This window comes from Chironomus tepperi, unplaced genomic scaffold (assembly GCF_022539635.2).
Source record: "Chironomus tepperi strain 1889 unplaced genomic scaffold, CSIRO-AGI_Ctep_v1 contig_349, whole genome shotgun sequence".
NCBI classification, from domain to species: Eukaryota; Metazoa; Arthropoda; class Insecta; order Diptera; family Chironomidae; genus Chironomus; species Chironomus tepperi.
In genome coordinates, this window is record NW_027226471.1 from 49,164 (window position 1) to 73,203 (window position 24,040).

General features: G+C 31.1%; 10 protein-coding genes across 13 annotated transcripts; 5 read left to right on the forward strand and 5 right to left on the reverse strand.

The window, feature by feature from the left end:
- Window positions 1–378: 378 nt before the first annotated feature.
- On the reverse strand, window positions 379–941 carry LOC139094086 (histone H3). The gene has a single exon (XM_070644999.1). It carries the CDS (start codon window positions 912–914, stop codon window positions 504–506), a length of 411 nt encoding a protein of 136 aa, XP_070501100.1. The 5' UTR covers window positions 915–941; the 3' UTR covers window positions 379–503.
- Window positions 942–1,287: 346 nt separating this feature from the next.
- On the forward strand, window positions 1,288–1,730 carry LOC139094118 (histone H4). The gene has a single exon (XM_070645046.1). The coding sequence runs from the start codon at window positions 1,325–1,327 to the stop codon at window positions 1,634–1,636; it is 312 nt and encodes a 103-aa protein (XP_070501147.1). The 5' UTR covers window positions 1,288–1,324; the 3' UTR covers window positions 1,637–1,730.
- A 723-nt stretch (window positions 1,731–2,453) lies between these two features.
- Window positions 2,454–2,921, reverse strand: LOC139094122 (histone H2A-like). Its single transcript, XM_070645054.1, has one exon. The coding sequence runs from the start codon at window positions 2,864–2,866 to the stop codon at window positions 2,489–2,491; it is 378 nt and encodes a 125-aa protein (XP_070501155.1). The 5' UTR covers window positions 2,867–2,921; the 3' UTR covers window positions 2,454–2,488.
- Window positions 2,922–3,076: 155 nt separating this feature from the next.
- Window positions 3,077–3,542, forward strand: LOC139094073 (histone H2B). Its single transcript, XM_070644982.1, has one exon. It carries the CDS (start codon window positions 3,106–3,108, stop codon window positions 3,481–3,483), a length of 378 nt encoding a protein of 125 aa, XP_070501083.1. The 5' UTR covers window positions 3,077–3,105; the 3' UTR covers window positions 3,484–3,542.
- Window positions 3,543–3,560: 18 nt separating this feature from the next.
- Window positions 3,561–5,463, reverse strand: Ist1 (IST1-like protein). 2 transcript variants are annotated; one of them, XM_070644979.1, is made up of 6 exons: window positions 5,243–5,463; window positions 5,116–5,180; window positions 4,357–5,055; window positions 4,130–4,195; window positions 3,907–3,954; window positions 3,561–3,847 (listed from the first exon to the last, which is right to left on the reverse strand). In XM_070644979.1, exons 1-6 carry the CDS (start codon window positions 5,364–5,366, stop codon window positions 3,710–3,712), a joined length of 1,140 nt encoding a protein of 379 aa, XP_070501080.1. In that variant the 5' UTR covers window positions 5,367–5,463; the 3' UTR covers window positions 3,561–3,709. The 2 variants fall into 2 exon arrangements, with proteins under 2 accessions (XP_070501080.1, XP_070501081.1); XM_070644980.1 differs by lacking the exon at window positions 4,130–4,195.
- Window positions 5,464–5,725: 262 nt separating this feature from the next.
- LOC139094071 (ceramide phosphoethanolamine synthase-like) lies at window positions 5,726–9,636 on the forward strand. The gene is made up of 5 exons (XM_070644978.1): window positions 5,726–6,301; window positions 7,754–7,958; window positions 8,022–8,323; window positions 8,385–8,485; window positions 8,549–9,636. The coding sequence occupies exons 1-5, from the start codon at window positions 5,785–5,787 to the stop codon at window positions 9,008–9,010; spliced, it is 1,587 nt and encodes a 528-aa protein (XP_070501079.1). The 5' UTR covers window positions 5,726–5,784; the 3' UTR covers window positions 9,011–9,636.
- An 855-nt stretch (window positions 9,637–10,491) lies between these two features.
- LOC139094017 (folliculin-interacting protein 2) lies at window positions 10,492–20,055 on the forward strand. Of its 3 annotated transcripts, none has more exons than XM_070644884.1 (7): window positions 10,492–10,669; window positions 11,941–12,355; window positions 16,051–16,282; window positions 16,346–17,317; window positions 17,380–17,564; window positions 17,625–19,440; window positions 19,505–20,055. In XM_070644884.1, exons 2-7 carry the CDS (start codon window positions 12,285–12,287, stop codon window positions 19,979–19,981), a joined length of 3,753 nt encoding a protein of 1,250 aa, XP_070500985.1. In that variant the 5' UTR covers window positions 10,492–10,669; window positions 11,941–12,284; the 3' UTR covers window positions 19,982–20,055. The 3 variants fall into 3 exon arrangements, with proteins under 3 accessions (XP_070500985.1, XP_070500987.1, XP_070500986.1); XM_070644886.1 differs by lacking the exon at window positions 10,492–10,669 and adding an exon at window positions 10,732–11,062; XM_070644885.1 differs by lacking the exon at window positions 10,492–10,669 and having other exon boundaries at window positions 10,732–12,355.
- An 85-nt stretch (window positions 20,056–20,140) lies between these two features.
- RpL28 (ribosomal protein L28) lies at window positions 20,141–21,002 on the reverse strand. Its single transcript, XM_070644888.1, has 3 exons — window positions 20,885–21,002; window positions 20,582–20,710; window positions 20,141–20,399 (listed from the first exon to the last, which is right to left on the reverse strand). Exons 1-3 carry the CDS (start codon window positions 20,972–20,974, stop codon window positions 20,199–20,201), a joined length of 420 nt encoding a protein of 139 aa, XP_070500989.1. The 5' UTR covers window positions 20,975–21,002; the 3' UTR covers window positions 20,141–20,198.
- A 458-nt stretch (window positions 21,003–21,460) lies between these two features.
- Window positions 21,461–22,790, forward strand: wbl (endoplasmic reticulum protein 29-like protein wbl). Its single transcript, XM_070644897.1, has 5 exons — window positions 21,461–21,725; window positions 21,782–21,915; window positions 21,977–22,096; window positions 22,152–22,339; window positions 22,405–22,790. The coding sequence occupies exons 1-5, from the start codon at window positions 21,607–21,609 to the stop codon at window positions 22,603–22,605; spliced, it is 762 nt and encodes a 253-aa protein (XP_070500998.1). The 5' UTR covers window positions 21,461–21,606; the 3' UTR covers window positions 22,606–22,790.
- LOC139094025 (plasminogen receptor (KT)) lies at window positions 22,622–23,964 on the reverse strand. The gene is made up of 3 exons (XM_070644898.1): window positions 23,564–23,964; window positions 23,367–23,497; window positions 22,622–23,305 (listed from the first exon to the last, which is right to left on the reverse strand). The coding sequence occupies exons 1-3, from the start codon at window positions 23,645–23,647 to the stop codon at window positions 23,062–23,064; spliced, it is 459 nt and encodes a 152-aa protein (XP_070500999.1). The 5' UTR covers window positions 23,648–23,964; the 3' UTR covers window positions 22,622–23,061.
- Between the last annotated feature and the right edge of the window lie 76 nt (window positions 23,965–24,040).

The following is a 24,040-nucleotide window of genomic DNA, read 5'->3' on the forward strand; positions in this document are numbered from 1 at the left end:
CCTTCTCATAAATCGAGCGACAATATATGTTAAAAGAATACTATTTTTAATTTTTAGCGCTTAATAATTAGTTAAGATAGTCCAATCTATATATGGTCCTTAACGATTTTTGAAAAAGCTCAGTTACAGAAAAATTCAACACATGTTAACTAAATATTTGAATGATTGACCAATACATTCGTATCCAGATTACGTTCTAACGATACAAATGTATCATGAACAGTGAATTTACGGTTCCTGTTTATAATTTTTTCTGTTCTCTTAGACTACAACAATCATCCTTTGTAACATTTTACTTGATGACACATAATGAAAAGTGAGCTATCAATGGACTTTTGCTTGATATTGCTAGTGAAATTTCAACTCCATTTTAAGGAACTAGAATGCTATGACCAGATAATGTAGAGATCATAAAATTGATTAAAAAATTTCTTCTTTTCATGTGAATATTTTTGGTGGTCTTGAAAAAGACCGTTCAAATAAATGTAGAATGATGTAGGAATTTATGCACGTTCACCACGGATACGACGGGCAAGTTGGATGTCCTTTGGCATAATTGTGACACGCTTGGCATGGATGGCACACAAGTTTGTGTCTTCGAATAAACCGACGAGGTAAGCTTCAGATGCTTCTTGTAAAGCCATGACTGCTGATGATTGGAAACGCAAGTCAGTCTTGAAATCCTGAGCGATTTCACGAACAAGACGTTGGAATGGCAATTTACGGATCAACAATTCAGTTGATTTTTGGTAACGACGGATTTCACGAAGAGCGACTGTACCTGGACGATAACGATGTGGCTTCTTTACTCCTCCGGTTGCTGGTGCTGATTTACGGGCAGCCTTTGTTGCCAATTGTTTACGTGGTGCCTTTCCACCAGTTGATTTACGAGCTGTCTGCTTTGTACGAGCCATTTTATTTTTGAGGATTTACTTTTCGATTTGAAATACAAACGAGAAATGATGCGAGAGCGAGAAATGAGTCCCCTTTATATATGATTACTATGGCGCGCATATGTGTTTATGTGGTGGGGAGAGACAAATTCAGGGGAAACGAGAAGTTTTTGATCAATTTGTTGAATATCATTTAATTTAATTAATTAAATATCTCGAATTGTTATCAAAAAGTTTCATATTGTTTTGATCCAAGTATTAAGGTGCATAAAATTAATTAAACTATTTCAAATGACAGAAAATTGGTGTAAAACTGATGAGAGAGGGGAAGGTGAGAGAATGTATATAAAGAGAGTGAATTTCATGAATTGGAATCATTCAAGTTTTACGTTTTCTCGTGTAAACAAGTAAGAATATATTAAAAATACAAAATGACTGGACGAGGTAAAGGAGGAAAAGGTTTAGGAAAAGGAGGCGCAAAGCGTCATCGTAAAGTTCTTCGTGATAACATCCAAGGAATCACAAAACCAGCTATTCGCCGTTTGGCTCGTCGTGGTGGTGTCAAGCGTATCTCAGGCTTGATCTACGAAGAAACCCGTGGTGTCTTGAAAGTTTTCTTGGAAAATGTCATCCGTGATGCAGTCACTTATACTGAACACGCCAAGAGAAAGACAGTCACAGCTATGGATGTCGTCTATGCATTGAAACGCCAAGGACGTACTCTCTACGGTTTCGGAGGTTAAATTACTTCAATCCATTATCATCAACAACTTACATCAAATGGTCTTTTTCAAGACCGCAATTTAAATTATTAAAGAAAATTATTTTTGGTTATTTCTCTCGATTCCCTATTTCAAGTTTTTACTAAACTTTTTCAATTCTTGGAATGGCCTTTTAACGGTTGATGATTGGAAGTACATTATTGAAAACGATAAAGAATATTCATAATTTATGTTGCTAACTACTTTAATAATTTTTTCACAACAAAATTCAGAACTTGCCAATACTTATAACGGAAATTTATGATTTCAAAAATTGTGGAAAATATGTTTTCAAAATTTAGTACTTTCTGTCAGATAAATAAATCCATAAATTGAATTCAAGTAAAGTTTCGTATTTTGATTTTCAAAAAGGCTTTCCAGATATTTTATTGCATTAAACGAAGCTTAAAAGCGTTTGAAATGAAGCCTTAAAATATTAGATCGACATTTAGCTCAACTAATATTCTGTTTGTGCCCAAATCTTTTAAAAACGGGACATAACTTATATTTTTATAAAAAAAAATGAATTCAAATTATCAGGATAGCATGATCAAGAGAGCATGTTAATGTCAAGAATTTATGATTATTAGGTACTGAATATTTGTCATTAAAAGTTGTGTTTTAGGTAATTTTTGATTTGCATTTGAACGAGCAAATAAATAAGAATCTTTAGGTAGTTTAATGAACAAAGTTTATTAAATTTATACCTAATTTTATGTGGACGTAAATGATGTATGATAAAATAAAATGTTTTTTTCTTTAAGAATTAATTTTTTTCGTCCTAAAAAGGACGGTTTAGGTTTATAGTTGATTGAAGGCATATAGTTGATGAATTTAAGCTTTCTTTGATTCGGTCTTCTTTGGCAACAAGACGGCTTGGATGTTTGGTAAGACACCACCTTGAGCGATTGTGACTCCGGATAAAAGTTTGTTCAATTCTTCGTCATTACGGATGGCCAATTGCAAGTGACGTGGAATGATTCTTGATTTCTTGTTATCACGAGCAGCATTTCCTGCCAATTCAAGAATTTCAGCAGCCAAGTATTCCATGACGGCAGCCATGTATACTGGAGCTCCAGCACCAACACGTTCAGCATAGTTTCCTTTACGGAGAAGACGATGGATACGACCAACTGGGAATTGTAATCCAGCACGGTTTGAACGTGACTTTGCCTTTGCCTTAACTTTGCCTCCTTTACCACGGCCAGACATTTTTTCAATAGATTATTTGGTTTTGTTTTGTACGAGAAAGTTTAAGAACCAGAGATGATTCGATACTGAGTTGTGTGCTGAAAAATGTGCAGGTATTTATACAAAATTTTAGAGCGGGAAAAAATAAGGGGCGTGGCCTATGCTACATGGAGAGAGAAAATGTATATAAAGAGAGACAAAAGTAACAAGGGTAATCAGTTGTATTCTGAATTTTATTCAAAACACTTCATAAAGTAAAAATGGCACCACCAAAAACAAGCGGAAAAGCTGCAAAGAAAGCCGGAAAGGCACAAAAAGCAATCTCAAAGGATGACAAGAAGAAGAGACGTCATAAGCGTAAAGAATCATACGCAATCTACATCTTCAAAGTCTTGAAGCAAGTTCACCCAGACACTGGTGTCTCATCAAAGGCAATGAGCATCATGAACAGTTTCGTCAATGACATTTTTGAACGTATTGCTGCTGAAGCCTCAAGATTGGCTCACTACAACAAGCGCTCAACAATCACAAGTCGCGAGATCCAGACTGCTGTTCGTTTACTCTTACCTGGTGAATTGGCTAAGCACGCTGTCTCAGAAGGAACAAAAGCCGTCACAAAATACACATCATCCAAGTAAATTGCTTTCTACGTTTCATCGCATATCCCAAATGGTCTTTTTCAAGACCGCAAATATAAATTAATGAAGAAAAAAAATTTTAAATATGAAATTTAAAGCACATAATTTTATTATAGTTTTTTAGCATAAAGTTCAGCATAAGTTAGATATAACTGTATAATCTGTTTTAATATAATTTTTATGATACAAAAACAATCAACATTAGTTCTCAGCATGAATAAATTAATTAGTGTCGCTTCTTTAATTCTTCGAATCTTCTAGTCAAATCATCGAAATCGATTTCAGAATCATCTGGTGCATCTTGAGTATTATCGCTCGGCACATCTGGCAAATTTGACGGAACATTCGGCAAATCAGGCAAAACCTTAAAATTAATAAGAAATTGATTAGTATAATTAGCTACATATTCATATTATTATTTACCTTTGATCGTGGTGCAGGTTTTGGTTGCATAGACAAATTAGGAACAAACTGCAATAAACAAAACGGAATATCTATTAGCAAATCTTTCAGAAAATTTTAAAGCCTCAAAAATGTAGTAAGAATGAAACTTACAAAGTACCAATTTAATGAGTTTCCATGATTGCATGTTAGTAATGTAATATTTTTAATGGACTAATCAACTGTTAATGATATGCTTGCTTACCTGTGCATTATCCTCTGGACTTATAGAAGAATAAGGCGGAGGCAATGATTCATTTCTCTTTTCCTCCTATTCGTGCAACATGCGTGTAAGATTTTAAATATAATTGTTAGATATAAACAAAAATCCTTTAAGATCATACAGGAATCAACAGGAACAAATTAATTAAGGATTTTTGTTTATCCTGTATGACCTCAAATGTGTACTAAAAAAATATTAGAGTTACTTACATTCAAAAAGTTAACATTCAAATCCTTCTTTTCAGGCATTGAAGGATGTTGTGGTTGCTGAGGCATAGGATTAGGCGGTATGTTATAATTATACGGTGCACTTGGATAGTTTGTAAAAGATGTAGAAGCTCCACCACTTGGTCCACCACTTGGGCCACTAGGTCCACTTGGATAATTAAATGGAATATTTGGTGGTTGCGGCAAAACTGGTAATTGTGGTGGTTGAGGATATCCAATAAAACCTGGATTTGGTGGAAATTGTGGAATATTTCCATTTAAATTATTTTTATCTCCAAGATCAATAAGAAAACCTTCTGGTCTTTGATCGTCCTTCATTATTGATTGATCAGGCTCGTAGTCAATATTGAAAATTTTAGCAATTTCAATTAAATACTTTTCAACAAGAAGCTTAGGTGGTGCTTGAATGCTCATTTTATGTTGTAATTTTTCAGAAACATTTGAGGGTGGTATGGATGCTCTACAAGCATCACTGTAAGGCTTTCCATACTTTGCTGTTAACATGTCCGATATAATTTTTAATTCTGCAACATCAGCTTGCAAACGCGGAGCTACCCAAATAATACTTGAAACTGCTTCCGAAATTCCTTCGTCCAATTCCTTTAGCTGTGTGATTAAGCCAAATCTGGCTAGCAACAAGTCACAAAACATTTCAAGAATCTCCATAGCTTCTACTAAATACTGTAATTAATTGTACAATTATAATGATGACTCATAATAATTATGAAAATTTCTTCTTACATCTTCTCTGATTATGTGCTCAACACGAATTCTAGCCCTATCAGGCTTCTGGATCTCGAGGAAATCTTAAAAATCAAATTAGATATATCAATTGTCAACAAAATTAAATTAATTAAGTCGTAAATACCTGCTATTTCCTTTCTGGCTTTTTGATTCGTCTCTGTTTTTTTCTTTTCAAGTAATTTAAGCCGATTTACTGCCAAACGAAGATTCGTCTTTAGCTTATTGTAATTTGGACCACTTGAAAACATTTTGTAATAATTTACACTCAATTAGCTTATGCACAACAAAGAAATAGGTGAATTTAAGATGGAACAAATTTATTTTTATTAGTGACTAATTTCCCTTTCAGAAAAAGTAAAGCACACTACTACATGTAAAAGAAATGTCCGTAAAAATAAGGAAATTTGTTTAGAAAAATATTTTTTAATTAAATTTATATATCTCCAGTACCTGATTAATACTTGGCCAATAAAATTCTTAGGTGTTAACTTTTATAAAGCACTTACAAATATGGTGAAATTGACGAAGAATTTGTTTTCAGCGAAGTCCATATATGCAGTAGAAACCGAATTGTTTACAAGGGAAATTGCGAAAAAAGCAAAAAGTTTCGTGTTGTAAAAATGTTATAATTTAATTCATTTGAAATAGTTTAATAATATAGTGATAATGTTTTCTGTTAATGATATTTTGTTAAATGAATTTCAGTTCAAAAAAATGAACGAAAATATATTAAATTGGACAATAGAAAATGTAAAAAGTTTCCTCAAAGATAAAATTGAAAGTAAAGAGATTTTAAGTGCAGTAATTGAGGAGAAAATAGACGGAAAAACTCTATTGTTAATAAATGAGAGAGATCTGTATTCATTGGAAGCAAAATATAATATCCTTTTGGGTGATCTGAAGAAGTTTTCATTAATTATTCACAAACTTCAATCACAAAATAGAAATTGTCTCGTCTATCTCGGCTTAATTGACAGTCAAAGCAATCTGATTAACAACCTATTAAACTCTAATTCACAACATCGTAGTACGTTTCAACCGCATCATCATAACATTCTGACTGAAAGAAATCATTTACATGATTTAGATATTTCACCACCAAATTCTATTGACGGTTCCAATTCCGGAAAATGTTTCGCAACATGCATTCAGCCTGAATTTTTTAAAACGATAGTGAGTTTAGGTGAGTGGACAAATAAAAAATTATCTTTGTGTAATCATGTGTAATAACTCATTAAATTTAATACGTGTACACGTTCATGATCCATAAAAAAGTCTCATAAACTCATTCGAAATATCTAATGCACGAGGCAGGTCAAGCTAGCTGTATATTACGAAAATAGTATTATCGAAAAGTGATTTTATATTTTATTTTTAGTTTATCATCGGACATCAATAGATAAATTCATTTCGTTTTACTTTCTTTTCTTGTTACTAAGTAAATTATTTGTTCCTAAAGTGACCCTCACTTCCCGAACAGCCTACAGCGTGCAATTTATTATTAATACATATACAATACAGGAAGAATGTCTTTCAAATGTTTTTGAAATGATTATGGAAAAAAATAGCAAATAATTAGAGAGGCAATCACGGGAGCATGCAGAATAAAAACATTCAGATTGGAGCCTTGACCTTGATTGTTATATTTAGAGCAAAATATTATTTGACGTCGAATTTTAAAGTAAATGAATAAGCTTGCTTTGTTAATTATGATATTTGATGTGCCACGCAATTCACTCTTTAATTTAAAGCCGTATGCTGCTTTTTATGCATATAGTTAACATTTCTTTTCTTTTTTTGTGGAAAAAATGCATGATGTGGCACACGTGAATCATCAGCAAAAAATCACAGTTATTTCAATTTGGGAAACTTTTTTATTTCATGGTCTTTAAGCTTACTTTTCCTAATTTCATTTCATACAGTATCATTGGAGATTGGTGTCTCATTGTGTGAACAGAAAGTAAGAAAGAAAGAAGATATTGCAATTGTTTATTGACTATCAAAAATGATGAATGTGATAGCTGATATACTGCACGTTGTGTATATTTTCTTTGTTTTGATGGCTGTCTGTAAACATTTTTGATAACCCAAAGCTTTCTTAATATTAAAGTCAGAAAACAGCATTGATTTATTAAGAAGCTCAACATTAATCATCAATATTATTATATGCTAATTCATAATGTAATAATACTATGCTCACGCAACAGCTCATACTGATTCTTAAGGCATTCTATAAGCTAGTATAATAAGACGATTAAATAATAAATGTACAGTGTAAGCATATACAGCTGTTGCGTGATATCATTTTTTTTTTGTTGTGAAATGTATTATCGTGTATGATTCATTAAGTATAGTAACATTGTCACCTAGTGAAATAAGATGTAAAACATCAATTCAGTACAAATATTTTTAATCATTTTTTAAAAAAAATAGGAAATTTTCAAATGCCTATGTAGTGTCAAGTATCTATAAATATCATCATTCATAAACAATGCGAATGTCCAACATTTTCAATGTTATTTCAGTCATTATCGACGATATGAAATTTTATGTCATTGACTCCTTTTTATATTTATTTTTACACCTTTGATAAGGAATATCATTTTCATCATATCCATTAATTTATGTTTTTTAGGCTATGCTTTCTTGGTTACATGGATTACCGCCTTTGTTATGGTCGTGGTGCATGAAAGAGTTCCAGACGTTAAAAAATATCCGCCACTCCCAGACATCTTTTTGGACAATGTCCCTCATATTTCTTGGGCTTTTTTCGCATGCGAAGTCACAGGTGCAATTCTATTTAGTGTTTGGGTCTGCGTGTTAATATTCCATAAATATAGGTAGACAATACTAATGATAATTCTTTATTATCAAGAAATTTATTCAATTTATATAATTTATAGAATGATACTTCTGCGAAGGTTTTTTGCTCTCGGTGGTACAGTTTTCTTGTTGAGATGCTTCACGATGCTTATTACGTCTTTAAGCGTGCCAGGATCTCATCTGCAATGTCAATCGTCAGACCATAAATTTGACGATGGAGAGGACTTTAATGTATTCGAAATGCTTGTTAATAGAATAAGTCGTGCATACACTATCTGGAGTGGTTTAGGAATGTCCATTCAGGGAGTCCGAACATGTGGAGATTACATGTTTTCTGGACATACTGTTGCATTAACATTACTCAACTTTTTCATTACTGAATGTAAGTAACAGAAATGACATTTTAAATCGATTCAACCTTTTTATATAATTTATTATTACAGATACACCGAGAAACCTTTACTTTTTACACACGATAACATGGTTACTTAACATGTTTGGAATATTCTTCATTTTGGCGGCTCATGAACACTACTCAATTGATGTAAGGAATCAAAAATCTATATTTTAAATCGATTAATAATATTTTTATTTGTTTGTCTTAAAGGTATTCATAGCGTTTTATATATCATCTCGTCTATTTCTCTACTATCATACGTTAGCCAATAATCAAGCACTAATGTCACACGATTCAACAAGAACAAGAATATGGTTCCCTCTCTTCTCATATTTTGAGAGTTCAGTTGAAGGAATCATTCCAAATGAATATAATGCGCTGGGCGAAATATTTAAGACATTAGGAGGTTGGCTAATAAACCTTAAAGACTTGTGCATGTTAACTGCACGAAGGATTTGGTTGACTCAAAACCAAAATCGTACTGAATCGAATAAAAGACAGAAAAGATCTCAATCGCAAACACCTAAAAGAATTAATAAAATGTCAACAAACGGAAATAATGACAAATTAAGACGATCGATGACTAACTTAGCTTCAGCACCAATTGATGATACTGATAAAACTGTCAGTACAAAAAAATCTGTAAATTATGGACCAAAAAAGGATATCTGAATGAATCAATAAGACAAAAAGAACTTTTATCTTCCTTATATTTGAACTATTTCTAGTCTCCATTCATAAAATTCATCGTAAAATTTCAGAAGCAATAATTGGCATTGTATAGCATTTTACATTAACTCATTTAGTAACTCGAAATTTTGATTGGAGTTTTAGAAAAGTAATTTTAGTTCATTTACTGATTTGAGCTTGGAGACTAAACATAAAAAAATCTATTCATCATATATCATTGGCACATTCCATTATTATCTATTTAATTAAATCATAAATTGTTCATATTCATTTCATAAAATTTATCCTTGAGCAGGCAGAAATACCTTATAACTAGTTAAGGGCAAGTTCCACTTAATGACTAATTCTAACGTATTTTTGTCCGCTTGGAATCACATCATGAATCGTTTAAAAAGAAAATCTAGGATATTTTTTTACCAAAGTGCTTTGTCCAATATTTGCATAAAATGCGCACAAAACAATCTTGTGCTTCTATTCTTTCTGCTTCTCAATATTATTGAATTTAATTAAGAGTAAAGAGAATTAAAACATTATGAACTGTATAGAAAAAAAAAATATTTATTTAAATATAATAAAATTAATTTGTTTAAAATTTATGATAAAATCAAGTTTTTTGGATATACTGTTATACAGTTTTCCCTTTTAATTCATCAGTTAGTGATTTTTGTATTCAAACGACTTGAAACGACTGAACACGCTAAAAATTTGGACTAAATGTTGCGACACTGTAACATGGTTACAAAGCTTTATGTGACATATGTAATGTTGCGACACTGTTGCATAGTTACAAAGCTTTATGTGACATATGTAATGTTGCGACACTGTTGCATAGTTACAAAGCTTTATGTGTTACACTGTAACATAATTACAAAGCTTTATGTGACATATGTAATGTTGCGACACTGTTGTCGATTTCATATCTTCAATAGTTAAAAGTTGAAATGCAGTTTATAATAATGTGTGCTGTATTAATTACATTTTTCAGTCAAATTACTAGAAATCATTGCTATAAATTTTATGTTACGAAAACATATGTACAAAAAACAAAATATATCTTCAAAAACCTATAAATGTTTGTTCTCAATGTGATAATCCGAAATGAGGATAATCCACTGTAATATGGTTACAAACTTAATGAATGATGCCGGAAGCAATTTTTGTTTGCAATGTTTGACTTAATGAATGATGCCGGAAGCAATTTTTGTTGCTTTAAAATTTACATCATTCTTAATATTATTACACAACTTATACTTTGTTCTTTGATGATTCTGTGTCATCTGAATTGGTTAAAACATGTAGCTTTCGTATGAATATTGTTCCGTTCGGGCTTTCAGATCTCTCCAACACATACTTAACCCAATTGAAACGAGAGAGAGGGAGAGTAAAAAAACATACAAAGAAAATTTTAAATGTTTCTGTGACTAGCTGGCATAAAAAGTTAAAGCAACGGCTGTCATTTCGCGAGAGACATTTAAAGAGTGAACATCTTAAATTAAATATAAAAGCACATATAGGAAGTGCTTTTTTAATGCTAAAAAAATTATTTTAGTTAATCATTAATCGAAGTAGAATAATAAACAAAATTAAGATTAGTTAAAGCTACATTAAATTTAAAATTCAGTTTATAAAGTTACGACAAAGGTAAATAATTTAATTAAACTACGCAAATGTGAAACGAAAATGTTTTAGTTGATCGTGTATCTTAATAATAACAACAAAAACAAATAAGTCTTAAATGGAATTTTCCAGACTAAAAAAGCAAATAAAATAATAAGATGAACATGTGAATGCGATTAAGTGCCCAATTGTTAATTGATGTGTGTGACAAACTTAAACGTTACTATTGAATGATCGATCGATTGGACTCATATAAGCAACGCCGGTTCAATTATTTGTAGATTGTGACCTTGAATCAAATGTTTCTGTGAATTTAAGTGTTGGAAATAATTCTGTGTCATCTGTAATCACATTAACAAAAAAACAAACTTAAAAAACAGCAGTGCGACATTTGTCTACTCCACTGACTATCGAGTCGTAAATGAAACTTTTTTTCTTTATTTATTTTTTTCTTCCTTTTCTTCGCTCATACATCGCCGCAAGCCTGTTTACCGTGATTCATATACGAACCAACACAACATTGCAAATGATGAAAATCATATGACTTGAGGCTTGTCGATTAAAGCTGAAAATAGAAACACGTGATTTCGGGAACTATGAAATTATGACGTCGCCGCATATTCGATATGAATCGTTTTTCGTATAGCTTAAAATATTGTTTACTTTTTTTCAAGATCATTGCACTTAACGACAAAGTTTGTAGACGTGCAATTTAATTTTTTTTTATTGTATAGATGTGAATGAATATTTGTAATTGACGTTCATTTAATTCGTCCCCGCGAACGAAGAGAAAATATTTAATACTTTTTAGTGTGAAGCACATGGTTTTCATTAATAGTGTGCGAAGGTTTTATTATTCCATATAAATTCACGTACATTCGAGATGTGCATTTGTTGTCGTTAATAATTAAGAAACTTTCTTTTGAAGCTTAAACTTTTAAAATTACATAAATTTACTCGATATCAGTAATAGTAGATTTGCAATTTATGACAGGACAACGGAAACAGTCCATCTGTCATAGATCGTTACCTGTTGACAGGTAGATTTATTTGGCCTATCACAGGTCAGTTTTTTCATTCCATCATAGACCTGACCTGTCACATGGTTCGCCTGTCGACCTCTACCTCTACCTGTCATCGCAACTCTGAGTAAAAGTTTGCACACACTCCTTTTGGAACTAATGCTTTTATGTCATCTTATTTACGGTTCCTCCTTTGCATATGTCCAAAATAATTATATCAATGGTGATTGATCACAAAAGTAAAAGACATGTGTTTTATTTGTATTATTTCAGATAAGCAGCTTCCTACAAAACTCCTGCAGATTCTAAATTTTTAATACAACAAAGTTGCTTATGTTGTTATGTTAAAATTAACTGAAACATAAAAAATATATTAATTCAATTAAAGTGATATAAAAAACTGAAAAATCAGACTATAACTTATATCCAATTTAAAAATATAGAAAAGGTTTTAGAAAAAACAATAAACTACTATGAAAACATCAAGAGAAAGAACTATAAAATCATTCAAGTGAATAAAACTGAAATTTGTAAGGAGCATAAGTACATCAAGGACGTGTGGTTAAAATAGTTCATAAGATGTGATAAGTTGCATTAAAGTTAAAATAATAATAATAATGGCATTATTCAATAAACTTTTCAACAAGAGAAAATCCGTCAAGCCATCATCATCACATACATCATCAAGGTAAGTCAAAACTTCTTCCTGTTTTATTCATTTGGAAATTTTTATCTCGTGAATTCCACACAAAACGCAAAATCATGAAATCAATGAATAATGGTGAAATCCCCTCAATCCATGAATATAAAAGATGTAACTTTTATATTCAATTCTAAAAGTCAATATATTCTGGGAAAAATAAGTTTTTTAAATTTACGACAAGTTTTTGCACTACTATTCAAATGTCGAAAATTCCATGAAAACCAGGTTCAATTATCAAAGTTTTATTGAACTTTGAAATCCCTTTTCATCGGTACATGCAAGAGATTTGATAATCAACAATTTTTTTCTAACCTATGCATACATAAAAAAATAAGAACTCGATCTTATCGAGCGACTTTGGCGCATTTTGTCGTAGTGATCAATTCTATGCTCCTTCTGTTTTAAATGATACTGAAGAAAAATTGAAATTTTGATTTTTTCAATGATTGCTTGGTTTAGAATTATTAACATTCCACTGGTCTAAATCCGAGTTCTCTAGGATATCTGGATATGGATATCTCGCGTCTCACTCAGCCAGCCAACCGATCGAAGTGAAATTATAAGCGTCTTTTATTTAAAGAAGCGCTAAAAATATTAGTCGTAAACATCATAGACGTAATAGCTTAAAGAATTTAAAAAAAAAAACATAAATAAATCCTGTTTTCCTACATCACTAAGTTGACTTGAAATATTTGCATCAAAATCAATTCAAGTCTCGTTTTTGTTATTCTTGAAATGACAATTCAGCGTTCCTGAACATTCATAAACATCGCCTTCCGGCTAAGTTTTTAGCTTCTTTGTCCTATTTTAGTTTAGTTTAAAAATATCAATAGAATAATAACTAGACAAGCCTGAAACTTCCTTAAAATTTTTTCGTAATGAGCATCTCAATTATCTGACACATTTTTGTGGAACATCAGTACAGAATCTCAGTTTGTTCTATTTAAAATATTCAAAAATAACACGAGTATTTACAAAGCTATTAATAATTAGCAGTACATGTATATAGATAGTAAATCACACGCTACATGATAATTATAGATTTACAATACTCTCATATAACTAATATGAGACAGTAAACATGAAATTATCAAATTTCAGCCCATTTATACCACATTTATGCCTGAATACAAAAGGATGAAATAATTTATGTGTCATATCCAACTTGTAGTCACGATTACTCAAAAATATTCCAAACTTATTGTATCTTATCTCCTAATAGATACCCTAAAGATTTTTTATCGTACCTATAAGAACGTTATTAATCATTTGATTTCATTTATGGCCATCAGATTATTATTATTGCATTAAATAAGACTTTCCCACATTTCATGCATAAAGAAATACCGCTAATTGAATAGGGAATGATAAGGAATGCCGATGAGGATTAAATAGATAAATTAATGTCTGATAATATTTTATTCGAAAGACAAAAGTAGCAGGTTCAAAGCTATCTCAAAGTTAAAAGTTTGTAGATGAAATTAAGGTAGAGAAAAGCGAGAAATATCGTAAAGGAATTCCCAAATCATATGTGTGTAGATGAAATGATGAAAAAACTACAGTGAACTGAAAAATTTGTTTGTCGATTTTTGTTAATTGTTTGTACTGGAATCATGTGATGCCGATGAAAAAACCAGGCTTGAGAGTTATTTTTTATCATCTTCCGACAAACAGTTTTTATATATGTTTGTTCATTTTCACATCACAAGACTTTGTTCATGTAAACAGAAGGAAGAAAATGTGTACAGAATTAGATCATTTACAGCTTTTCCTCTTTTCTTCTTTGATTTTTTACGTCTGAGCAACAAATAGCGTCAAATAAGATAGAACAAAGAGAAAAATTCCAAATTCATCATAATTTCTTATATGTGACTGGTTCCCATTCCTCAAATATTGAGTATGAGTAAATTAAAAGCATTTTAACGTACAAAAAAATATTCAAATTGTAACGGCTATATGATATTCAAAATAATTGAACTATGTAAAGTCGCATTCACAATAATTACAAAAACAGTCTTTGATTTCTGAATTTAATAATTAAAAAAATTAACCAATTCATCAACAACTCGCTAATTTTTAGCGTTTAAAAGATTAAAATCACCATACGTAAGTAATGCAATTCGTGCTCTAATTGCATCAATCCAACTCAAGTACTTAAAATACCAGTTAGACTTATTTTTATTATCCTATTAATTCTTTAAAAAAATAGGTGAACGAAAGATAAAGAAAGAATTTGCCTAGCATGCTAGATAATTACGTTATAAGGACTTAAAAATAGACGCCAATCTATCTTTACTCAACGAACTTGCTTGTTTATCGACATTTCTTGTTATGAGTAGCACAATGTATGTACCGAAATGACAACAAGAGAAAGAAGAATGAGCACGTGAATTTGATTAAACGTACAAATTAAATGTGACAAGTAAAAATGAAAAAATGAAGAAGAGTTGTTGTTAAATTTAGAAATGATACTGACTTCTTTGACGTGAATCGAATTAACATGAACGTGTAAAAAAGGTTTATTAGATAGGATATCGTGACTTTTCCATATCACTGTCAATATATGTGAAATATCAGCAATATTTTCGATCCGTTTCTATAAAAAGAGTAAATAATAACATACTCACTTACTTACAGGCGATCGATAAGTAATGTAATCTAGTTTAATCTTTTTTGATGAAAAATTGGACAGCTAAATGATGATAGATGAGTATTTTTAAATTTACTACAAGACTAATTGTTTTCATGTGATTCTTACGCAGTAAGTAAGCACGTAACAAAGCAGATATAAATGTGTGTGGAGGAAATAACAATATGTCAGTTCTGCCATGACCGTTCTACATGTGCAAGAATTGTAGGTGGACTTTTTTTTCTCGTTTATATTTTTACCTTTATAAAACCAGAAATCTTGTGACTTTTCGCTCAATATAGAAAAGATGAATGACACAGAATTTATTTACATTTAAAAGTACTTTTTGCTATACTAGGAACAAGAGCGCATAAGTCGCACAAGATATTTGAATGGTAATTACTTCGTATTTTGAGTAGGCACACGATTAATTTATCAGAGCAATAAAGAACTTCAGAGAAGGACTGTGCACTTGAAAATTTTCTTAAAAGAATCAAATCAAGATCAAATAAAAAAATATGTATATAATTGCTAATACGTAGATAAGATTACCCACATTTGATGTAAAATAATGACTTGATTATCAATGGGAAAAAAGCTAAAGCAAACAATTCAATACCTCACGTACGCTTATATGACGTCATTTAAAGACTTAGCGAGAAAAAAAGGAATTCTTAAAAGTTATTTGTATAAGAAATGAAACGAAAGAAGCTTTTCATTGACTAAAATTGTAAATTGATGAATGATGATTGACGTCATTACTTGTGAAAAGGAGGTGTTTATAGTTTATATATAACTTTGCGAAACCTTAATTGACGCTTTAGATATCGCGAAAATTTAGGAAATGAACGAAAATTTGCAATTCTAAAACTATTTCTGTAGGATACAGACGTGGAATGTATCGTATTAAAAATTGGTTACTTCGTAGAAAAGCCAAGAAAAGGTTTGAAATTAAGCTTTATTCAGCCAACATTTCAATATTTTCCTTAATTAAGCTTTTGAACCTTTTTTTTTTCAAAAAATAAAAAATATTCTTTTTGTCTCATTTCAGTCAATTTCCATTCAGTAAGGATCAAGTACGAATCTTATTATTCCGGGAATGCGATTGGCGAGGCAGGCGATTATTGTTCGATTCTAGTGCCATCGAACCTGTTACAACAACACCGATTCAATCACAGCAACAACAACACACTGTTTTGAATTCATCAGCTACACAAACAAAGCCTTCGCCACTAAAATTAGATAAAAATAATATCGAGTATTATGAAGGAAAACCATATAAAGTATGTGTGCTTAATGCAAAAATATATAATTTAAAAAAAAATTAATATCCAATAAATCAACAGTATGGACGTCCAAGTCAAGATTTCAATCAAATTGCTGAGATGGTCTTTGGTTCCGTTGCAATATCATTTCGTGGAACGTCATTTAAAGTTCATTGGTTACATTCGCCAACTAGAACTTTGTGCTCACAAGTTTTTCTTGCTCCTGTTCAACCATATTCTTCAGCATCATCTTCGTCAACAAATACTCATTCATCCTCGGCTCACACTCACTTTTCAAACTATGGATCTGATTTAATAAGTGAAATCAGTGGCTCAATATCCGAGACGAATTCGTTAAATTCATTTTCTGTTAGCGAAAGTACCAACAATATGGGAATGAAAACAAATCCATTAGATGTTCCGACTGCCTTATCATTGGACAATGATGATTTTAAATTTATTTCACAAAGTATAGGAGATAGTTCTGGGTACAATAGTTCTGAAGTGTGGGCCGCACAACAACGGTATCCTTATTCATCAGCACGATCTAGTCTTGCATCAATTTATAGTGATATTGAAACATACAGTCGCAAGATGAGTATATCATCATCAGTTTCAGAATATCCAAGTTGTGAATTTGGACATTTTAATAGACGTATCATGAAAAACTTATCGACATCATTTGAAAATGTATCAACAATAACGGAAAATATGTCTAATATCATCGAAAATAACTATTACACCGTAACTGGTGCCTCAAATATTGTCGGATTAAGTGATGGCTGTGTATCAAAATTAAGACGAAATAGTGAGGTTGTAGAGACGCGCAGAAAGACTACAAGTGGCGATGCACTATCATCAAACTCATCAACATTACATCATCGCACAAAACGACCTAGATTGGCCGTTGCCGTATGTATTAATATGAGTGAGTGTATGGAGCATGAAATGTTGATGTTTTGTTCAGAGCACATGGCGTTATTAGAACAAATGATTTATAGATTAAGGACATCAGCTGAAAATGCATACATCAATAGACAGAATTTTCTCCAAGTAAGTACATTTGTTGATTCCAAATTTATACATGTCATTATATTGTTTTTAAATTTACACAGTTGATGATCAAAAGTTGGCATATAACTTCTCAATGGTTGGTGGATCTTTTTTCTGCGCCACGAATTGTGAGCCCAATATGGCTTAGTCTTAGTACAGGCGTTAAAAATTCAAACAATATAGCTCATGAATTTATGCATGACTTGTGCAATTTATTAAATACAGCAGATACCAAAGATACAAATTTGTAAGTCTATATGCACAGTAAAATTTATATTAATTAATAGATTTTCTTTTATTTAAACAGTTTTATTAGTACACTATTAACGGCAGTATTAACTCATCATCTGGGATGGGTAGGAACAGTGGCACCTCTAATGACCTCAAATGTTAGAGAAACACTTAATAAGAATGGGACAAATCCATTTATTTCAAAACTCATAGAAGAAGAAAATTTGAAATTATCAGAAATCTCCAAAATTTATCCATATAATGCATTATGGGCACAGTTAGGTGATCTTTATGGTGCAATAACGAATCCAATAAAATTAAGTAAAACAATCATATGTGGAAATGATACAAACGTGAGAACAATTGAAAGACTGCTGAATATTCTGACTTATTTCATTCGATGTAGTGAAATTAGAAGAAATACACACACAAAAGTGTTTGATAAGGATGAACTCAATAAAGTCGTTAATCATCAACTCAATCAGAGAAAAACATTTCAAAGTCTTAAAACTCAACCACCAAGTTCAAGTAATTCAAGCTTTCGAAGTATGAAAAAGTCGGGAGGATTAACGAGAACAGCAACAACGGTTAAAGATCTTAGTAAAACAATAGAACAAGATGAGAAGCCAACGATAGAAAACTTTAGTGATCTTGATCCCGATGCATATAGATTGTTGATGAAAATACTGAAGAAGAATGTTATGAATGATATTCCAAAAGTTTTAGCATTTCGTGACTCACGTTTTGTAAAGCAAGAACTTAGAATAGGTAACAAAAGTATGGATACAGGAATTGAAATGTCTGCTAAAGATAGACAATATTTGAGTAAATATCAGAAAAATATTTTACCCTTGACTGGTGATCATATAAAATTAACTGTTACACGACCCGATAATGATGGCATTGAAGAAACAATTGAATTTGATGATGATACAGATTTACAGAATCAGCTTGATAACTTTATAAGTCTGTCTAATTTAATAACGGAAAATAGTCTGGGTGGTGCACAAAATGTTATGAAGATGTTTTGGGAGAAAAATCAATTTAAGGAAGCACTTAATTTGGAGCAAATAAAGCATTTAGAACGGATTAGTGCAAAACATAAACAGCACATTCACGACGAGAAAAAGATTGAAAAATTAAAATTAATATCTGAAAACGTGGAAGAGGAGAGTGCCAATGGAAATGTCGTGTTCGTATTAGGAGATAATGAGAAGCTTGTTGGCTTAAAAACAAGCCCATCATTGCAATCACTTGTAACATGTAATGATGAGGCGAGCACATCATCTACTCAAATTTCAAGTAGTGGTGCAAAGAAAAAAACTTGTAAGCATAATAAAAAACATTCCGGAGTTAAGTTTAATTTTGAGAAATATCCACAAATAGCAACAAACTATATGAAAAGTAAGAATTTAGAATTTAGCGAGCTTGAAATTCTTGAAAAAGGCATGAAACTAGAACGAGAAGGTGCAGCGTGTTCCAGTCAAATAAAATCTGATTTTTCTTCAAATGGGACATTACAGTCTTTTGACAGTAGTGAATCCGACGAGGACTGTGAATGCTGTAAAAATGGAAGCAACTTAAACTACCTACAAACACCCTCAAATGCAACAGAGCTTGAATTCTCAAGTGATCAATCACATGATAGTAATTATTTAATGTCATCTGAGAAAAAATCTTTTGCTGAATCTTCATCCTCAAATTTTTCGCATCTCCAAAGATTAGATGAATACAAAGAATTGAAATCTGAGGATGATATAAAGGTTGTAGAAATCCCCATGCTTGATAATGTTAAGAAACAAAGTGTTCAGGATGAAATTCTTAAACCTGGATTTACATCATCATTATTTACGTCTACATCAGATCATTACATTTCCGACATGATTTTACAGGTATATAAAATTTTGAATATTCAAAGCTGATCCAAATCTTACTCATTTTATTAATTATTTATAGGGCATAACTTCTGCACCGTTAAAATGGGAGCTGCAATTGAAGCAAGACTTGATGATTTCCTCTCATTCCGCCGTTTTGGAGCAATCACATGCCGAAAATGTCGCGATTGTAGCAAATATTGATAAATGGGAAGTACGTTTAATTTCATCCCATTCAAATGTACTGCCATCACATAATACAGCAAATGGTATTATTGGAATGTCACAGCTTATTGCCTCAATGCTAGAGTGTGTTCAAGCCATGTTTAGCTCAGGTGTTTCTGTATATCAATGTCTCTCATTTATTGAATCAAAATTACGAGAAATGTATCTACATTCAGAAACTCTCGCATCATTTCTTATGGAAACGGAATTTTGTTCCTTAAACACATTAACTAATACATTAAATTTATCTGTTAATGATATACCATTGCTATTGTCTATAGCTTCTATTCATTCACCTCAAGTTGCTAGAAAATATGGAATTTCATTTCGTTAAATTTTGTTGCTCACTATGTGAGCATATACTTTTTTTTATATCAAGTAATACTCGCATTGTAAATCAGAATAAGTTGTTTTATAAAGAAAGAAATCTAATAAATAATTATCGATTTTTTGATAAATTTCATAATAAACACATTAATTAATTAAACAAAAATTTTCAATTTTTAAGATGATGTTTTATTGTTGAAAAAACAGTAGAGCACAAAATTAATTTACTCGGTTTTCTTTGCAGCTCCCTTCTTCTTTGCTGGTTTCGTCTTTTGTGAACGATAGATTGCGCTCACACGTTTCAATGCTACTTGTTGTAAATCACGACGGTATTTCTTTGATTGAATGACATTCTTTACTTTCTTCAAAGTACGTTTCTGTCCTGATTTGAAAGTGATTCTTCCAGTGCTTTCAGCTGGTTTATACTGCAAAAAGACAAAATGAAAGTTTTAGTATCTAATTCTGCTAATTTTTAGTTTAAATACATAATGTATGTTAATATAATCAGTCAAAGGGGTAGTGGACAACGTGGTCATCATTCTGTTATCAGAACTGTGATTCATCACAAAATAAATTAATGATTTAATAAAGTTTTTAAGTTACGTACCATTTTCTTTGCTTTTTTGTATGCGAAAATGACTCCTTTCTTGTCTACTGATGGAGTAATTCCGATTGTGTGTGGATGTACAATTCCACTATAACGGAATGTGCTAACATTCATAAGGTTGTTTTGTTCCTACAAATAAGAAAAACCATTAGTATATTTGCTTGAATAATGATAAATATATTTCTTAGTTTAAAAAGAAATCAGAAGTAGCAAAGTTATCTTCAAAGAATTTCAGCGATCTTGGTTGGTTAAAAGTCATCATTGAAAATTTTATTAATAAAATACTATAGTCTGAATATTTACCTTACTGAATGGTTTAGGAATATTACGCTGCTTAAGCATGAAAGAATTGTGATCGCGAACGATCAACCAGTTGAGATGAGACGATGCCATTTTCCTAAAAGTAAATGAAAGAATCCATTAGTAATGTGTTTACTGGATCTTTTGGTTATATAGACCAAAAAATTTTTGTAATCATAGAAAGTATTCATCTTAAAATGCATTCAGTATGGCACTCATTTATAATCATTTTAAGTTAATTAGTAAGAATTTTATACTTGCAAGAACAATAAATACATTTTGAATTAACTAGGTTCATTTTGTAACCGCGTGCAGCATTACACGAGAAAATATTTTCTAAGCATTTTTGCTCATTTTATCACCGATATTTTATGCAAACTTGATGTTATGCTATTAAAGCATAACGTTAAGAAGTTAATATGCATATTTAATTTAATTAAACTATTATTTTGCAAGCACAAACTCTTAATTTATAAAAATTTACAAAACTTACTCTTTGAGGCAGAAAACAAAAAGGAAGCAGAAAGTGTCTAGCCCCGGTAGCTTTGCATCTTGCGTCTTTTTGTTCACTTTTCAGCAATTCAAATTTTTTGGCATCTAACTGTTACTGTCAAAATAAAAAATTAGTCTTATCGTTAATATCTGCATTTATTTAACTTACGAACTGACGTGTACTTTAACATTACCAATTGAGCATCCGAAGGAATCAGTTGAAAGTTTGAAGAATGATCAGAGTAATATTTTTTGTATTTTCATTAATAAATTTAACATTTTGTTGCCCGGGATGCATTGATTTGGACGAATTGACTTTTGTTAAAACCATCAATAAATTCAGAACTGCTTTGTAAGTCTTTTATTTAATAAATGCATATTTTTTAATGTCTAATACTCTTTCAACAGAATCAAATTTGATGTTGCATTCCCTTACGGCCCCAATCATGAAGCATATTCAGCATTTTCACAAGCAATTAATAATAAGACATTGAGTGGAAACAGTCATCCGGATGTTCTGATTGGCACGATCAGCGTAAAAGGTAAGTTAAAGGATGCAATTGGATGAGATAAAATTATTAATTTAATTAACGGAAATTTTAGATTACGGAGATTTTGAGAACAAAAAAATAGCAGATAAATACGATATTAAAGTAGAATCATTTCCTGTCATTAAGCTGTTCATTGATCATGATTTGGACAATCCGATCCATTTTGAAAGAGGTGATAATTTTAATTACACACGCAATTTAAAAAATTAATTTTCATACATTTACAGGTCAAGAAGATATCACAACAGAAAAGCTATTTTTGTTCCTCAAAGAACATTCTAAAGTATATATTCAAGCGCCAGGATGTAATCAAAAGTTAGATGAAATGACAGACAAGTTCATGATACAGAAAAGTCAACGTCCAGAAATTCTAAAGCAAGTAGAAGAAGTTATAGGAAAAATTGACTGTGAAGAGGTAATATTTGTGTTATTAATTAACATGCATGATCTAATTTTATAACGTATATTTTAAAAATGTAGGAAAAGAGTCTATCAAAGTTCTATGCAGTACTAATGAAGGGAATTATCGAGAAAGGTGATGATTTCGTCAACAAGCAACAAGAAAGAATTGCCAAACTGCTCAAAGATAAATTGAGTAAGAAGAAAGTCGAGGAACTTACTAAAAAGTTAAACATTCTCAGCTCATTCAAACATCGAGATAATTCCAAAGACGAACTATAAGGAAAAGTCTTAAGTATTAAATTGATTAAACTCAATTTATTTCTTTAAAATTTACAACTAGGTATTCGTATTCGGTGATCTTTTAGAATGTTAGGTATTTAATTATAATCAGTTAAACTGTGAACACACATAATTTTAGATTTTATATAAAGTAACGATTTTTATACGATAAACACGATGTGTCTGATATTCTTTACAGTGCAATCTTAAATGCTATTAACTATCTAATTTGATAAGAAATCTTAAATAAATTAAGTTCTAATGAAATGCAAAAAGGAATATATTGATTTGAAGACACTGCAATCGTGGAATGATTAATAAATCTACACTTAATTTCACTCAGAAGCAATTGCTGATAAAACTTTTTAAGAAATGCTTGAAAACCACGTACTTAACACAGTAATACTCGACTAGATATTGTCACTTATCATATTCAAAAAACGGATAAATAACCGTTTAGACATGCGGAGGATGTAAACGACTTTCTTCGTCAAGCTCGATACGTGCAGAGTCTATAGATGCAACAGTCGGTAAATCACAAGGAAACTCAAGTAGTTCCTTTTCATGTTCCATAATCATTTCCGCCTCTAAATTAATTCGATGCAATTTAGTTCCATAACTTAAATCTCCATAATATAATAAAACAAAACTCATTGGAATTAAAGGCGAAAGCACTGCAGGACGCTTAACTCGAAAGAATCTATAAAGGAAAAACATCATGTAATGAAAAGATAATCTATTTAATGCGTAATTAATGTTACTTTGACATAATCCCACTTCCAGCGATTAAATAGAATGCACTCATCCAAATGAACAGCTCTCTATTCTTTGCAATCTCCTGTGCTTTTTCTCTTTGCTTCATTTGAGCATGTAACTGAATCCATCGTTCCAGCTTATAATATCATTGTTATGTAAAGATTAGTGAAATCATTATTTTAATCTATAAATTAACTCATACCTTCAGCTTATTCATCTCATTAATGTATTGCTGGTTCTTTTCAAATGTTTTAGTTACAGCCGAATGCGACGTAAATGCGCCCATGCTTAATTGTTCGCAAGGAAAATCCAATAAAATTAATAGAATCTTTTGAAACTTAATATTTTCGTTGGAAATTGATTTTTAACTTATTATCCTTTAGCGAAAAAAAAAATTATTTTTTTGACACACTTTGTCTACTGGATGTCTCATTCGTTTAATGATCCTTCAATTTAAGCTTTCTGAAGTGAATTTTGTAAATTTCATTGCTTTTGCATTAAACTCTACGAACTTTTATGAAGCTAGTCGATTCCTTTACACTTCGATTTTTATGTAATATGTAGGAAAAAGACGTTTTCATCGGTCATGAGTAATCTGCATCTATACTGGTTAGTTTTATAAGCCGCGGATTATTCATTTAATTTTATTTTAGATTTTCTTAATTTTCTAAAGTTAGAC